General features: G+C 67.2%; 1 protein-coding gene across 3 annotated transcripts in view; it reads right to left on the bottom strand.

Moving 5' to 3' along the window:
* Positions 1–15,029, bottom strand: part of DOT1L (DOT1 like histone lysine methyltransferase) — a 60,653-nt gene that overhangs the window by 1,592 nt on the left and 44,032 nt on the right. Inside the window, exons 12-28 of one of the 3 annotated variants that reach the window (XM_042927865.1) lie at positions 14,919–14,960; positions 13,954–14,064; positions 13,585–13,819; positions 13,073–13,186; positions 12,336–12,427; positions 11,918–12,019; positions 11,516–11,653; positions 10,703–10,828; positions 9,232–9,716; positions 8,906–9,041; positions 8,370–8,516; positions 7,144–7,258; positions 5,633–6,195; positions 5,196–5,398; positions 2,801–2,865; positions 1,396–2,319; positions 82–634 (exon numbers count right to left, since the gene is read on the bottom strand). In XM_042927865.1, coding sequence (XP_042783799.1) covers positions 117–634; positions 1,396–2,319; positions 2,801–2,865; positions 5,196–5,398; positions 5,633–6,195; positions 7,144–7,258; positions 8,370–8,516; positions 8,906–9,041; positions 9,232–9,716; positions 10,703–10,828; positions 11,516–11,653; positions 11,918–12,019; positions 12,336–12,427; positions 13,073–13,186; positions 13,585–13,819; positions 13,954–14,064; positions 14,919–14,960 — 4,116 coding nt within the window. In that variant the 3' untranslated portion in view covers positions 82–116. The remainder of the gene's footprint in view (positions 1–81; positions 635–1,395; positions 2,320–2,800; positions 2,866–5,195; positions 5,399–5,632; positions 6,196–7,143; positions 7,259–8,369; positions 8,517–8,905; positions 9,042–9,231; positions 9,717–10,702; positions 10,829–11,515; positions 11,654–11,917; positions 12,020–12,335; positions 12,428–13,072; positions 13,187–13,584; positions 13,820–13,953; positions 14,065–14,918; positions 14,961–15,029) is intronic. The other 2 variants (XM_042927866.1, XM_042927867.1) reach the window with 2 other exon arrangements.

Below are 15,029 nucleotides of genomic sequence, written 5' to 3'. Positions count from 1 at the left end.
CGGGCCCGTCCACTCTCTGTGGAAGGAAGGACAGACAGTTCAGGGTCTCATACGGGCCCCCTGGTTGGGCTCTAGCCTTACCTTACAGAATACGAACCGCTAGCTAAGCAAGGTCTTTATCTTGGCTTAACCCCCGCAAGGCGCGCGGCATACGGAGGCGGCATGCCAAGGGAAACCCACACGGCGGACGGCCCCGTGGAGCTGGCCTGTGGGATCACGGGCGCGGCCTGGGCCAGGGCCAGCCCGGGCAGGGGCTGGTGGTGCACCGTGAAGGAGGGGCGGGGGGCCTTGTGCGGGAGGGAGGCGAGCTTGATGGACAGAGAGGCGTTAGCAGGCTGCAGAGAGGCGGCAGAGGAGGCGGGTAAGAAAGCCTGGTTAGCCGGGAGGGACGCGAGGTTCTGCAGAAGCGCGGGCTCAGAGTTAGCAGGGAGCAGCGCGGGGGCGGGAGGCAAGGCGGCGTTAGGGGGAGGGGGCGCGGGGAGGGCAGGCTGCCCCGGTGGGGGCGGGGGCGGGGCGCCGGCCACCGCCTGCAGCGGGGTTAAGCTCAGCGTGGCGCTGCGACACGCAGCCCCGCTGCCGAAACTGGCTCCAAACGGATGAGCGGAGGCGGAAGGCACCGCGTGGTTAAAGACACCTGCAAACAGGAGAGAAAAACTCAGCTTCAACAGGGGGGCACTCTCCAGTCGGGCGAAGAGAGCGAGACATCGGGAAGCAGACAGCGGCCGCAGCTCTGCGTGCGACGCGGGGGGAGGGGGGGCAAAGCAGCAAGCAGCGGGGGGGGGGGGGGGGGAAGGGAGGGGGGGGCGCGGGCGGCCGGTGTGACTCACCTGCGGGCGCACCTGCCCGGGGCTCCCAGCCGCAGGACGGGGTCCTGCCCGCCTGCGCCCACCACAGAGCTGGCTGGGACCCCGCGGTGGGCCCGGCCCAGCCCAGCCACGCGGCTCCTCTCCACCCCTACACGGTGCCACCACGCGGCAGGCGCCGCGGCCGCCGGCTCTCGCCCAGCGCCGGCCCCCCGCGGCCGCCCGGACCCATGGGCCGTGTCAGGTTCGACAGGTGGCCTCCACGGGGATGAGACAAAGCCCTAGTCGTGGCGCCAGCTCTCCCGAAGGTACAAGGGACGCCGTCACGGCCCGAGGACCTGACACAGGCCGACTCACGCGTGGGCGCTCTGCCCACGCCACAGGCGCGTCTGCAGCTCACGAAAAGGAACGAGGTGACGGGTGCAAAGTGGACCCGAGGGGACACACGGGCACAGCCTCTCGCCCCTTAGGGGGCCCTGCAAGGGAACCTGGAAAGCAGTTGTCATTAACCCGGCGGTCCAGGAGGGCGTCGGCGACGGCGTGCGGCCCACAGGACCCGAGAGTCACACGAGAGAGACGCGCGTCCGCCTACCTCCAACTGCGCCGCCTGCCACCCCGGAGGGAAAGCTGCCCATGGCGTGCGAGTTGGTCAGTCTGGTTGCGGCGGACGAGACGTGCACCAGGCCGGCGGCCGGCACGGAGCCAAACAGGGACTGCAGCACAGACGAGCCCAGGTTGGCCTGCAGCGACATGGGGCCCAGGGCGAACTGCGGGCCGGGGGCAAATGTGCCCAGGAAGGGGCGGTGCGCCTGGGCGGAGGGGGCCGCGCTGACCACCGAGGACGCCGCCGTGGCGAGGCCCGGGCCACTGAGGAGGCCGCCGGGGGGCACGTTGGCGGCCGCAATGAAGAGGTTGTGGCCGTTCTTCAGGTCAGGCTCACGGTCCCGGCCCTTGCCCGGCTTGCCGTGCGCCAGCGAGGCCTTGTCCGGGGGCCCGCACGCCGGGGGGCCCGGCTCGCCTGCCTCCCTGCCCTTGGGGCCGCCCGCGCCGTCCAGCTGCCTCTTGTTCACAAAGGGCCCAGGCTCTGCAGCGCTGTCCTTGCCCCGGGGGGCGGGAAAGCTCAGGGGGGCGCCCAGGCCTGCCGCCTCGGGGACCTTGTGGGAGAGAGAAGCACCATCACTGAAGCTGTGTAAACTGAGGTCAGCGGCCAGGCCCCCGCTGAAGGCGAAGCCGTTGGGAGGGTTGCTGCTTGGGCTCAGCCCGCCTGCCCCCGACAGGGCACCAGGGAAGCTTTTCCTGGGGTGGGCGGCCAGCTTGGCGTCGGCCGAGCCGGGCTCCTCCAGGGGCGGCCGGAAAGCAAACAGGGAGTTGTGGCTCAGGGCAGAGCCGGCCTGCAGCGGGCTGTCGGCGCACTTGGCCAGGCCGAGGTCGGAGATGGGCGAAAAGGTAGACTTCCACTTGCTGCTGTTGGCGGGCTCGCCGGCAGGGGGCGGCTTCCTCCCGGCCAGGCCACCACCTGCCGAGGAGACGTGCAGCCCGTGAGGCACAGGCACCTCCGAGGGCTGAGCAGGGCAGGAGACGAGGTGCTGGGCCTCTGAGGGGCCGGGGGCTCAGAGACACCCCTCCCACCCAAGGGAAGCGTGCTGTGGTCCATAACTAGGCCTGTTGGGGGGGGGGCCGGGTGGTGCCGAGCAGGCCGAGGGTGGGGCGGGAGGGGAGCCGGGCACCAGAGCCTGTGCGAGAGGGGACGAGGCAGGCGTGTAAGCAGAGAGAGTCAGACTCCGGCCTGGGCCAAACAGGAGGGGACGGGACTGCCGCCCGGCAGCACCGGAACCAACAGCCGTGGGGACGGCTTTCCAGGTCCCGCTGTCCACGCAGGTGGCAGTCAACATTGCCCAGAGACCATTCTAGAAGCCGAGCGTCCAGGCCACGCCTGGGGCTGAGTCACCTTCAGCCCGGGGGAGATACAGGACAGGACGGGGAGGAAAGTCACTCACCGTTTTCCAAGGTTTTCGGAGGAGATCTGCTTTCTAAGGAGATTGTCGCAATTTTTCTCTCAATTCTATCGAGAAAAACACAGGCGGCAGATGTTTGAAATCCATTTGCACGGCAGAGGGCTGTGTGCGCACGCTGCTGCCTGGGGAGGCGGGGAGGCGGGGAGGCGGGGAGGCAGGCGGCACGCAGCCCGCCTGCCCTCAGACCCCTTTACAGGCAACTGTGGCTCCCAGGCCTCTCGTGTGCCGTGCAGGACGCCGCCAGTGGCAGGCGATAGGGCCGAGGCTCAGGCACAGGGGCGCCATCTCCCGACACAGAGAGACACCCACAAGTCCCTGCTGGGGCCACCTGGGTGTTAACTTGCCTCCCAAGCTTTGTCAAATCTTGGCGCCGGCTGTGGCTACAGGCGCTACCTCATCTACGGCGTGTCCCCTGTGGCCGGTAGCACGTGCTCACAGGGGCACCAAATCCGTATGTTCTACGTGTCAGTATCTCCAGAGCACGTGCCAAGAATGCTATGACCTCCAGAAACACAGGAAAAGTTCCAAAAGGATTTGGAAACTACGAGGTTGGACATTCCCAACACAAAACAAAAGCACTCGAGTGCAAAATTCCTAGAAACATAACTTAGGTACGCGGAAGAGGAACAGAATGAATCACCCTAGACAAGACACCGAAAGCACAGGCAGGAAAAGCAGGCAAAGAGGAATGGGACTGGACCAAAATCTAACTCTGCCCTTCGAAGGACATCAGCAAGAAACTGAAAAGAAAACCCAGAGAAAGGAAGAAAACGTTCAAGGATCAGACCCCTGATAAAGAATGGTGTCTAGAACACGTGAAGAACTCTGACAGTCGAACAAAAACCCACCCAACGACGCCACACACAAGCAGCACCTGGACGCACGTTTCTCCAAAGACGCACAAATGGCCAAGCAGCGCACGAGACGATGCTCACCGTCACTGGTGATTGAAAGAGAAGGAACCCACAACGACGAAACGCTGTGCCCGTAAGAATGGCTGCTACGTTAAAAAAAAAAACCGTTGGGGCACCTGGGTGGCTCAGCTGGTTAAGCATCCGACTTCCGCTTAATCATGATCTCGCGGTCCGTGAGTTCGAGCCCCGCGTCGGGCTCTGTGCCGACAGCTCGGAGCCTGGAGCCTGGAGCCTGCTTCGGGTTCTGTGTCTCCCTCTCTCTTCCCCTCCGCCCACTTGTGCTCTCCCTCTCTCTCCCTCTCTCTCCCTCTCAAAATAAATATTAAAAAAATCGTAAATAGGTAGGTAGATGACAAAACCAGAAACTAACAAGTGACACGGAGAAACTGGCACCCTCACCCGTGGCCGGGGGATAAGGCAGCCACTGCGGAAAACAGTCTGGAGGTTCCGCAAAAAGCTAAACAGAGTCACCGCGTGACCCAGCAATTCTACTTCTGGGTAAACGGGAAACGCTATTTTTTTTGGAAAACATTTTCAAACAAAAACACGCGTGTGAAACTTCACAGCAGCATAATCCTCATTAACTGAAGAGCGGCAACACCCACCCCAGGGTCCCTTAGCAGACGAAGGATGACCACGATGTGGTCCACCCACACGCCGGAATGTGGCCCGGCCCCAGGGAGGAAGGACGTCCCGCCGCCTGCCGCCACGTGGAGGGACCCGGAGGCCACTGTGTGCGGTGACAGGAGCCGGACACAGAAGGACACGTCCCGCGTGACCCCATCACAAGGGGTCCCCGGAGGAGTCCCATCCACAGAGACAAAGAGTAGACGGTGGGAGCCAGGGCTGGGGCAGGGGCGGGGGGTGACGGATGAGGGGGCTTCTTTTTGGGGTGACAACAACCTCCCACAATTGGCACTAGCGACGTCTGCACCCCTCTGAACACGCCCCCGACCCCCAGATCGCGCTCCAGACAGAGACGTGCTGCGGGAATCCGCACCAATAAGAACGCCACGCACCACCGAAGAGAAGCCCTTCGCGACCCATCACGCCGCGGGTGAAGCGTTCACCAGCAGCGCAGAGCTCGGCCTCCTCGAGCGCTTTCCTGCCGTGGCCGCCTGCGCCCCGGACGAGAAACAACACAGCGGCCCCCACGCCAGGGCCTCCAAACCCGGATGGCCGGCCCTGCCCTGGACCTTGAATCTCGGGTGGGAAGGCGGCCCGGGCCCTTCACAGACAACAACTCACCGAGCGGAGGCCAACACCCCAGAGACACTGTCCGCCCGAGGACGGCCGCTCTGGGGGACCGCGGACAGCAGCCGACGGGTCGTGCCCCCCGTGCCCCCCAACTAATGACAGCCAGACGCCGCCTGTCCTTCACCCGGGCCCTGCCCTGGGAGGGGCCCCGCCGGATCACGAGGGCCTCTCCTCCCGCGAAAGCTGCCCTGCCTGGCCCCCCTCACCTGGTGCTGCCCGGCTCGTCCTCGGAGCCCTGCTCCTCGTCCGAGGTCAGTGGGGAGTAGTGGGCCCCGTTGGTCTGGCTCAGGGGCTTCTCCTTCTTGAGGACGGGCGGCTGGTCGCTGTCCTGGTAGGGGACAGGGGAGCTCTTCAGGCTCTCAGGGGACGAAATGGCCGTGATTTCCAAAGGCTGGTTAATGTTGCTAACCTGAGGGACCGGCACAGACACAGCACGACCCCGTCAACAGGCTCCCAGAGCACCGACACCCAGGGCTGTGCTTGGGACCCTCTCACCCAGACCCGCTCCGGATCTCAGACCGGACCCTCCGGGGGAGTGCCGGGGCGAGGGGGCCGAGGCCTGGCTGTGCTCCGGGAGCCCTGCCGCCCCGGCCGGGCTGGGCACAGAACACGCCCTCCCGCCCCCGCCCGTTCCCAGCCTTACCATGGAGTTCAGGTTCAGGGGGGACCCTGAAGACTGCGTGAAGAGGCCGGCCACGGACGGCAGGGCCCGGCGCTTGGGCGACACGCCTGAGCTCAGGCCGGGGGTCCCTGCCGCCGCCCGCTTCCTTCTGCCCCGCTTGCGGCTGTCCTGCCCGTGGCCCTGGCTGCCGTCCCCACGGCCGCCCGTGGGCAGAGGGCTGGGCTTGCTGGGAGGCGACTGCTTGGTGCTGCCCCCGCCGGCCGAGACGGTGAAGACGATCCTCCGCTTGGCTTCGCCCTCGGGGTCCGAGAAGCCGGCCTCGGGAGGAAGGTCCCCTTTGTTGGCGTCAGGGAGCGGGCCCTGGGCGGCGCCGCCCAGGCGGGGGCTGGCACAGAGCGGGTGGGCGGGCGAGGCTGTGCCAGAGCTGCGGGGCTGCGGCAGCAGGGGCGGGTGCTGCGGGGTGGAGCCACAGGACCCCACGCTGGCAAACAGACCGCCTGCGCTGGGGACCTCGTCAAAGGTGCCGGGATCTGCTCCGGAAGCGAGGGGGGCTGGGCTGACGGCCACCGAGCCCGCGTAGAAGCCTGCCGGAAAAGACAGTTTCTCAGGGGAGCCCAGCGCAGAGTGGCCAAGGGGACCCGCGTGGGTGCAGCTGGTGAGGGAGCTCAGCTCCCACGAACCTGCCCTACACGTGGTTCCTTCGAGCACCCAGACACAGGCGCCCGCGAACCAAGCTCGGCGGTGCGAGAGATGCCCGCCCAGCCCCGGGCGCCCCCGGGCTCCCGGCACTTCTGGACTGGGGGCCCGCAGCTCCGGATGCGTGCTGGGCACCCCCAGGGAGCCCTTTCGCGGCCCGCCCCGGGAGCCTCACCAAGCGTGGGGGAAGCCCTGAGCACGTGAACGTCTTTTGTGCAGACCGAGGCCCGGCCCCGGCGCCAGGGGGGCTGCTGTGCCAGGGACTGGAGGCAGGGCCTCCCCTCCTACAGGCCGCGTGTCGGCACGGGGGCCGGCTAACTCAAGACCAGCCCGTGGGTCCAGCGGTCCGGGCGCCTGCTGCGTAAACACTGTCGTCCTGCACACACATCCCGGGCCACGCGCTCTCCAGCCACAGAGCCGCACAGGGGGGCAGAGACCCAACAGACCGCGGAGTGCCACCTGGCTGCTACAGAAAGTCCGTGGGGCCTCTGCCGGCGCGTGCGGCCTCAACCACTGGCGCTCCCTGAAGGAGAACCGGCACCGGGCTAGAAACGCCCACAGCAGCTTGATGAGGACATCGCCTACCGGCTGAGGCCCACCTCCCGGGCTGAAATACAGCCAGAGTGAGCACGTTCACGTCGGGATGCCGAGGCCCGAGGGTCGCGAGCCCTGCCGAAGCCCACACGAGAAGCCCCCAACCGCCTAGAGCTGGTCGTGTTGCGTGACGACAGCCCCGATGCAACACCTCAGACCCCGCGGCCGGGAGGAGGTGGGCCAGCTGGGCCACGGGGGAAGGGCCAGGGGCAGGGACCCAGGAGCAGGAGGAGCCCACCGACCTGCAGGGGCTGGGGCGAGACTTTTGCTTCCGGCGCTGTGTGCATTAGTGCCCATCTGCTTTTCAAGTGTGGACAAGGACTCTCGGGTCTGCGGCACGGGGCTGGGGGTGCTTCTCTGTGGAGAAAAAGGATGCACTGTCAGCTGAGCCTGGGCTGGCAGGTGAAGGTCAAGAAGAGCGTCCCAGATGTAAGCCACGGGAGGTGCAAAGGGCCGGAGGCAGGGAGAACGGCAGGTAGGTGAGAGCCGGCACATAGGAGGAAAGGGACCTGCTTGGGTCTGAGCACCGTGGGCAGTCACCAGAAGGTTCTGACAAGGCGACTTGGGTTTGAAAGGATAGCTGTGGCTAACGGCCAACGTCAGGCTAGGGACGGAGGGATCAAGGAGAGACGGGACGGGCTGCAGCTATGACGCAACCAGTGATTCCACTCCCGTATGGAATGGGGCGAAGACGCCACCCACACCAAACCTGTGCGTGCATGTTCACGGCAGCGTGATCCACAATGGCCAAAGGTGGAAACAAACGTCCACCCTCGGACAAACAGAGAAGCACAGCGTGGCCCTCCACACACGCACACGTCCCTCGGCCACCAGCAGGAGCGAGGCGCCCGCCCCCGCCACCCCGCGGACGGACCCCGAACACGCGACGCTCAGGGAGGGAACCCGACACGAGAGGCCACACGGGGTGGGAGTCCACCTGTGTGAATGAACCTGTGAACGGGTATGGCTGCATAACCGAACGTATTAAAACCACTAAAGTATGCTCTACGCAGGTGTGCCGTCCGTGACTCGTATCTCAATAAACACAAAGAAAGGCCCGCATCACACGAGACACTGCCGTTTCTGCCATTCGCGGGGGCACACACGTGAGGCGGGACGGCCAAAAGTGAGCCACCAGGAGGGGAGACGGGCTGCACGCCTGTACCGAATCCAGACTTTTAGTCCCTCTCCACCCGCGCGCGCCCCCTTTTACAAAAACAGACCTGAAACAAACACGGGAAAACGTCGCCGTGAGGAGCCCCGGAATCTGGGCGTTCCAACGTCCCGGAGCAGGGCGGTCCGCTCCGAACGTACCAGCGCACAAGCTCACAAAAGGGAACTACCAGGCCTTGTGGGAAAAAATGAAACGAGACCCCCCCCTCTGCCTACACACCACACCCCTGCAGCCCGAGGGCCCGGGCCTGCGAGAGCAGGTCGCCGGCACCTTCCCTGCCCGGCGTCCACTCACCACTTTCTCGGCACGGCTGGGCAGCACCACGCTGGCCAGAGGGATGCTGACGGGCAGCTTGCTGGGCTGCACGGTGCTGAGCGGGATGCTGACAGGCAGGCTGGTGATGGCCTCCCCGCTGCTGGCATAGGCACGCTCCTTCAAACCCTGCAGACACACGGCCACACCCTCCTTGCTCCCGCTGACCGCTAATGCCGGGCCACGAGCACCACCCGAAGGACACGGGGACCTCCCGCCACAGGAGAAGGCCCCTTGTCCCAGTAAAACCCCCCCACGGCTCCTCCCGAAATTCGGGGTCCCGCCTCCCCCCAACCTCAGGTCCCCACGCCGTGACCCACACGCTGCCCCTCACACCTGCCGCCTTCCGCTCACAAACGAAACCACCGCCCTCCTCCTCCAGCCTGCGGGCAACAGCCTCCCACAGGGGCTCAGCACCGTTTCCAGGCTCACCCCCGGCCCCCCCGAAGCCTGGCGTGGCCCTCACCTGGCTCAGGATGCCTGCCGAGCACCCCGCACAGCCCACGCCCCGCCCTCACCTTCTCGCCGCCCCTCTCCCCTGTCATCTGTAAGGCCACGGGGGACGAGGGCCGGGGGTCCTGAGGGCTCAGCTTGATGCCGTTGGCGATGCCCGGGCTCTGGTACGGAAGGCCGTTCTCCTTGGCGTGCTCGGCTCTGGAAGAAGACGCATCTCTGGCTCGTTCTCCGGGGAGCCGCCAGACCCGGGGTGTTGCACCCAGAGCTGGCATCCCGGGCCCAGCAAACGCCCCGAATCTCTTCTGAACCGCTGGGGTCTCGCCCTAAGAACCCCAAGGTGGCCCCAGGGCACCAGAGCAGGGCTGGCGCGTGCCACACGCAGACTCACCGCGGGTGCAGCTCCCCGGCCGCCGTCTTGCCGCCGGCCGCGTGGTCCTGGCTGAGGTGCCGCCTCAGCACCAGCTTGGCCGGGGACAGCCTGGTGTAGTCCGGCAAGGCCAGGCCGGACACCTTCTCGAGCCTCGGCCGGCTGCCGTGGCTGGGGGTGCAGGGCACGACCTCCTGGTCCAGCGGGGAGGCCAGGTACTGGGGGGTGTTCTGCTTGGACGGGGGCCGGCTCAGCGCACCGCAGAGCTCGTAGCTGGCCGCGTGGCCGTTCATGGAGAGTTCCGGGCTGGCGCTGCTGAAGTGCGGCAGGGAGAACCTAGAGCAGTCCAGGTCGAGGTGCAGCCGGCCGGGGTCCGCCTCCGGCTCCCGGCCCAGGGCGCCTTTCCCGCGCAGGTGCGCCGACAGGGCGTCGTCGGGCGGCACGCAGGACTTGAGCTGCAGAAGCTCTTGCTGCCGCTGGCTCTTCTCCAGCTCCACGATGCTGATCTGCAAGGGGAGGGGGGTCAGGCCCGCCGCCGCTGGCCTGGGGACCGGCCGGCCGGGCCGCGCCCAGCAAGGCACCCGAAGGACGGGCCCGGGAAGGCGGGAAGGACGCGGGCCGGCTTTGTGGGTGACGGAGAAGCCAGCGCCGCCGGCCACCCCGCACGGGTCGAGAGGCTCCGGGGCGTCCAGAGCAGCTCTGCCGACGTGCACTCGTGGGAAAGGGGACGGGACGGGGCGGCCCCGGCTGTGAAGGAGGCTACGGGCGCTCCGTCCGCGGGGAGCCCTCCTGCCGCGCTCCCTCTCGGTCACTGGGGACACGAGACGCCCCCTCTGAGGCCTCTCTGTTTTGTTCTTTTCCCGTAACGAAAGCACCTCGCTCTTTACTACGCGGAAGGGTCAGGGCCCAGCAGCTCCTCCTGCTGGTGTGTCTGTGGAAACAGGACCCGGCCCGGCCGACAGGGTCGGCAGGCCTATTCCCTGTGCCACGTGCTGCTGGCTCAGCAGGACGGGACGCCTGGGCCACAACCCTTCAGAGAGCACAACTGGTCGTGGGGTCACCCGGTCAGCCAGCAGCCGAGGAACGTGAGGGCACGAGGACCCCCCTGCTCCCCCTTCCTTCTCGCCCTGTGTCCCCGCTGACCTGGACGCACACGTCACTGTCCTCAGCAAGCAGTGCAAGCTCTGTGGCGGGGTGCGCGAGCACTGCCCTCCCCGGGGGCCGCTTCGGCACCCACCCCCAGGTGGGTAGGGGCGCCGAGGGAATCCCAGGTTTCTAATGGAACCCGAGCCGCCCCGGGAGCAAGTGGGGCCCCTCGGACGCCAAGCCCGGCGCCCCCCCACCCTCCCCGGGGGCCAAGATGGGGCATCAGGGCCGCCGTCACTGCAGCAACACAACCCGTATCCTGTCCTCGGGAGCAGGGTGGTTTCGGGGGGCTGGCGGGGGGCACTTCCCGCGTTCTTGATGCATCAAAGCCCAGAGGGGCCCCCACCTGCAGCTCCAGGCAGTGCCTCTGCTTCTCGGAGATCTGGCTCCTCAGGGCCTGCTTCTCCTTCAGCAGGTTCTCCAGCGACAGCGTGGACCAGTCCAGTTTCAACTCCTCACACCGAGCCTTGAGCTGCGGGGACGGGGAGGCCGCAGTCGTGAGCCCGCGGGGAGGGCGGGGTGGGCGCAGGTCCACCCGGCACAGGGCAGACACCGGACAGGTGTCCCTGAGGGCCTGCAGGCCCAGGGAAGGGACCCCCCGCCGAGGGAAGGCGAGGCTGAGAAGGCAGCCCAAGGGGGAGACCGGGGTCCCCTGTGGGAACACCCAAGGGGGACAAGATGAGGGTCCTCAGGACCGAACGGGGAGGCCCCGTGAGAAGTGGCGCTCCTGCCCGTCCAGCAACGTGCCCTGGGCCCCGTGGGAGCGAGGTCCCGAGAGGCCCGCGCCCTAGCCCTAGGGGTGCATTCGGGAGCCCAGCATGGGTGGCAGAAACGCGAAAGCCTGGGCCACCTACAAAGCCACGTCTGGTGAAAGCGTCAGGGCCTTTGGCAGGGCCCTGGGCCCCGCTGGCTCCCGCGTCCTTTGAGAGCCCAGGAAGGGACCTCAGCGTTCCCAGAATGAGCCGGACTGGAGTTGGGTGAGGGGGGGCCTGGGAAACCCGTCCTCGGGAAGGACGTCGGGCCCCACGAGCACCCTGTCATCCTGCCTGTCCAGGGTGCACACAGAATGACCGTTTCCAGGCCACCCCCCCGCCCCATGTGCCCCCTCCCCCGCCCCTCTCCCCACCCCGTGTGCCCCAGAAGGCCGCCCCCCGCCCACCAGCTGCAGGCTCTGGCTCCTCAGCTCCCTGTTGTCCTCCTGCAGCTGCTCTGTCTGCTCCCTCAGCTGCTGGTTATGGGCCGAGATCTCCTTCTGCGCCTGAATCAGGTCGTTGTAGGTCAGCGCCTTCACCCCCAGCTGTGGACACACGATAGCACGGGTGGGCTTTCGTGCGGGGGTGCGCCATGGCGGGCAAGGGGTGGGGCCGGTAAGGAGGGGCCCGGGGGGCGGCCGCCCGGGAAAGGGGCGTGAGCCCTCCCACGTTCCGGAACCCGCCGTCAGAACAGGTGAAAGGTCAAAACCCCAGGAAGGAGAAGATCCTTCCAGATCTCCACTCCCTGGGCCGTGCCCTGGCCCGCACGCTGCCCGCCCAGGGTGGTGATGCGGTCTCGGCACCCCTACCTCATCCAGTTTCTGCTGGAAGAGCCTCTTGATCTCCTCTTTCTGGGCCTGGCAGTGGCCGAACAGCTGCTGTGCGGCCCCCAGCAGCCGGGCGTTCTTCTCCTGCAGGGGCGCAGCACGGTGACGGGAGGCCCCGTCCCCCCACGCCCCTTCCCACGGCGGGACACACCCCGGCCCAGAAGGCCGACGACCCTTGGCCCATCTCAGTGGTTGAGAGCATCGCTGCTCGGTGAGGAGCAACGTCCCGCAGCCTCTCCAGACCCTGCAGGGGCAGGTGACTGGGCCTGTGGAGACCGTCACTGCTCCTACGGGCATGGGAGCCCCTGCCGGGTTATGCCTCCAGGCCCAGGACAGCCCGGCAGCGTTCGGGACCCAGGGGGCAGAACCGCTCCGTGAGGGTGCCCAGGGCAGGGCTCACCTTCTCCTGGTCCAGCAGCTGCTGAAGGCTGGCCTTGTACTGGGCGGTCTTGGTGTAGGCCAAGAACTGCAGGTACTGAATCTTGAAGGATTCTAGGAGGAAGCGAGATGACTTCACTGCAGACGTGACCCCATGGGGCCCTTCAGAAACCGGTGTGGGAGGGCGTGGCCGCTGTCCCCAGAGGCTGCTGGAGGTCACCTCCTGCCATCAGGCCAGGGCCCTCGGTGCCCTCTGGAGCCCCTCGCGGCTCCTGCCACCGCTCCCCGGTGTCGACCTCCCCGCAAGGCCGTGTTATTGAATCTGCCGGTTTTTTGGTAAACACGGGCTACTGATGTTGAACCGAGGGAACCGGCGACGCCCGAAGCACGGAAGGGGTTTCCTTTGCCTGATGTTTAGACGAGCAACAGGTGCCCCCGGCCTAGCATCGTGAGCACGTGCGTAGATGGGGCCTCCCCCACCCACTGCCGTAGATACGGCCCGGACTGTTCTCTGGGGAGCACTGCGCAGCATCCTGGGCCCCGCCCCCTCGAGACCAGAAGCACCGCAGTCCAGACAGCCACAGACGCCCCCCCCTGCCCCCCCACCCCCCGGAAATGGCCCCACATGCCCTGGGGAGGAGCCCCGACCTCAGGTGACCAGGGGGCCGGGCTGACCCAAGGCCCAGGCGCCACCTGGCGGCACTGAGCCTGAGGCCGGGGCGCCCAGCGTGGGGGCCCGCGGGCCAGGCTGCGGCTCACCTAGCAGCTTCTGCAGTGCGGGCGGGGTGGCTGCCAGCAGCGGCCGGTCGGGGGCGTGCCGCTGCACGCAGGGAGGTAGCTGATAGAAGGGGCTATGAGGTGACCTGTACGCATCTGCGGGGAGAAGCAGGTTCACGCGTCAGCGGCAGACTGATGCTCCCGGGGCCCGGCCAGTCCGTTCCACGGAACTGCCGGGTCTTTGTAAAGACGTGACCGAACGCGCTCGGCCAAGGACGATGGCAGACACGACATCCCGGCAGTGCCGGAAGCAGAGACGCGTCCCCTCGCGACCGAAGAAATCCCAGCTCTTCACCAGAGCCTGCGTCGGCAGGATGCTGGCAAGGCCCGGAGCGGGACACGCTCCGGGGCGGGGCGCCCGGGCGTAGACAGGCCCGGGGGACGCCCCAGTGCGCCTGTGGCACCGAGCCACTCGGCGCACGAGCCGTCACCGCGGCCTGAGCCCCGAGGTGGAGAGGTGAGGGGGGCTGTGGGCCCGCTCGCGGCCGACTCACCCTGTGGCGAGGGCGCCGCCGTCTGCGACGAGGCCGGGGCGTGCAGGAGGTCCAGTGCAGTTTGGCTCTTCCGGGGCTTGCGCTCGGGGTTGGCAGCGCTCATCTTCTTGGGGCGCCCGCGCTTCCTGCCGGCCATTTTCCGCCCCTTCTTGTTCAGCTTCTTCTTCCGGGCTTTGGAGGGGGACGGCTTTTTGATGGCGGTCGTCCCAGCCTTCTCTTCCTCGGCACCGGAATCCTAGCAGACAGCGGGCGGCGGGACGTCAAGGGGACGCGATGCCCTCGTCGGGGACGCGCGTTCCCGGTAAGTCACGGGAGCCGCCCGCCACGGAGCAGGGGCCCCCGGGCGCAGGGCACGCGGCGAGCGCTCACCACGGGGGTGTCCGCGGCCACGGCAGCCTTGCTCTCGGGCACCTTGGTGGGAGTGGCCGTGTTGCTCTTGTTCTCTCGCTGCTGCCGGCGCCGGGCCGCCTCTTGCTCCTCCTGGAAAGCAAGCGGTGGGCGTTTGCGGATGCGCGGGCTCGGCCGGGCCCCTCCTGCACGGCTCGCGGTGCGCCACCAGCACAGGTGGGGAAACCGAGGCACAGCGGAGCCCGAGAGTGCAGCGCCCCCTCCCCCCGCCAACCTCTAGGCAGACGAGCCGCCCGACCGTCCTTTCCCTCCCGTGGGCGGCGAGCTTTGCCACACCGCCACACCGAGAGAGGCCTGTGCCCGAGGGCAGACGCTGCCGCCGGCCTGGGCTCCCGGCAACACCCGGGCGGGCCGGCAGCTGCAGGGCTGTGGGCACAGGTGCCCGGCTACGGTGGGAAGGACACAGGGCTCCGGGTGGCAGGAGCTGGCCGTCTGACAGGCCTCTCTTGCACACGGACTTGTCTGAGTCTCCAGAAAGAAAGAAAAGCTCTCGGAGAGACGTACGGAACAAACGGGCAGCGGCCACGAGGCCGCAGCGGGAAGGGCGTGAGCACTGGGAGGAATGCAGGAACCAGGCGGCCGGCGCAGTCAGGACCCAGGCTGGCGCCCCGCTGCGGGGGCGGCCGCTCTGCCCTCGGATGGCGACTCAGGCCGGGACAGCACGAGGGCCGCTCGCCGCCCTTCAGCACAAACGCCCACGTCACCAAAGCCCACTTCAGAGACCCGCTCAACCCGCTGCCGAAACGCGCATAAGAACCGTGGCCCAGCCGCGGCCGTTAAGGACGAGGCGGGTGTGCGCGGGCAGGGCCGTGACCCAGACCCCGTCACACAGACCAGCACCTGTGCGTGTCTGGCCACTTGCAACCCGCACACCCCAACAGGCAGCACACACACGCTGTTCAGGCGAGGGAAGAACACAGACTTACCCTGAGTTTTGGGTTTTTCAGACTAGAAAAATAGTTTTCAAGCTAAAAATACAAAAAGGAAAGGAAAACTCTTGTTAGAAGTCAGCCCCAACCCTTTCAGGACGAAAGCAA

The sequence above is a fragment of the Panthera leo genome, chromosome A2, assembly GCF_018350215.1.
Source record: "Panthera leo isolate Ple1 chromosome A2, P.leo_Ple1_pat1.1, whole genome shotgun sequence".
Lineage (NCBI taxonomy): Eukaryota > Metazoa > Chordata > Mammalia > Carnivora > Felidae > Panthera > Panthera leo.
This window is presented reverse-complemented; position numbering and strand designations above follow the sequence as displayed.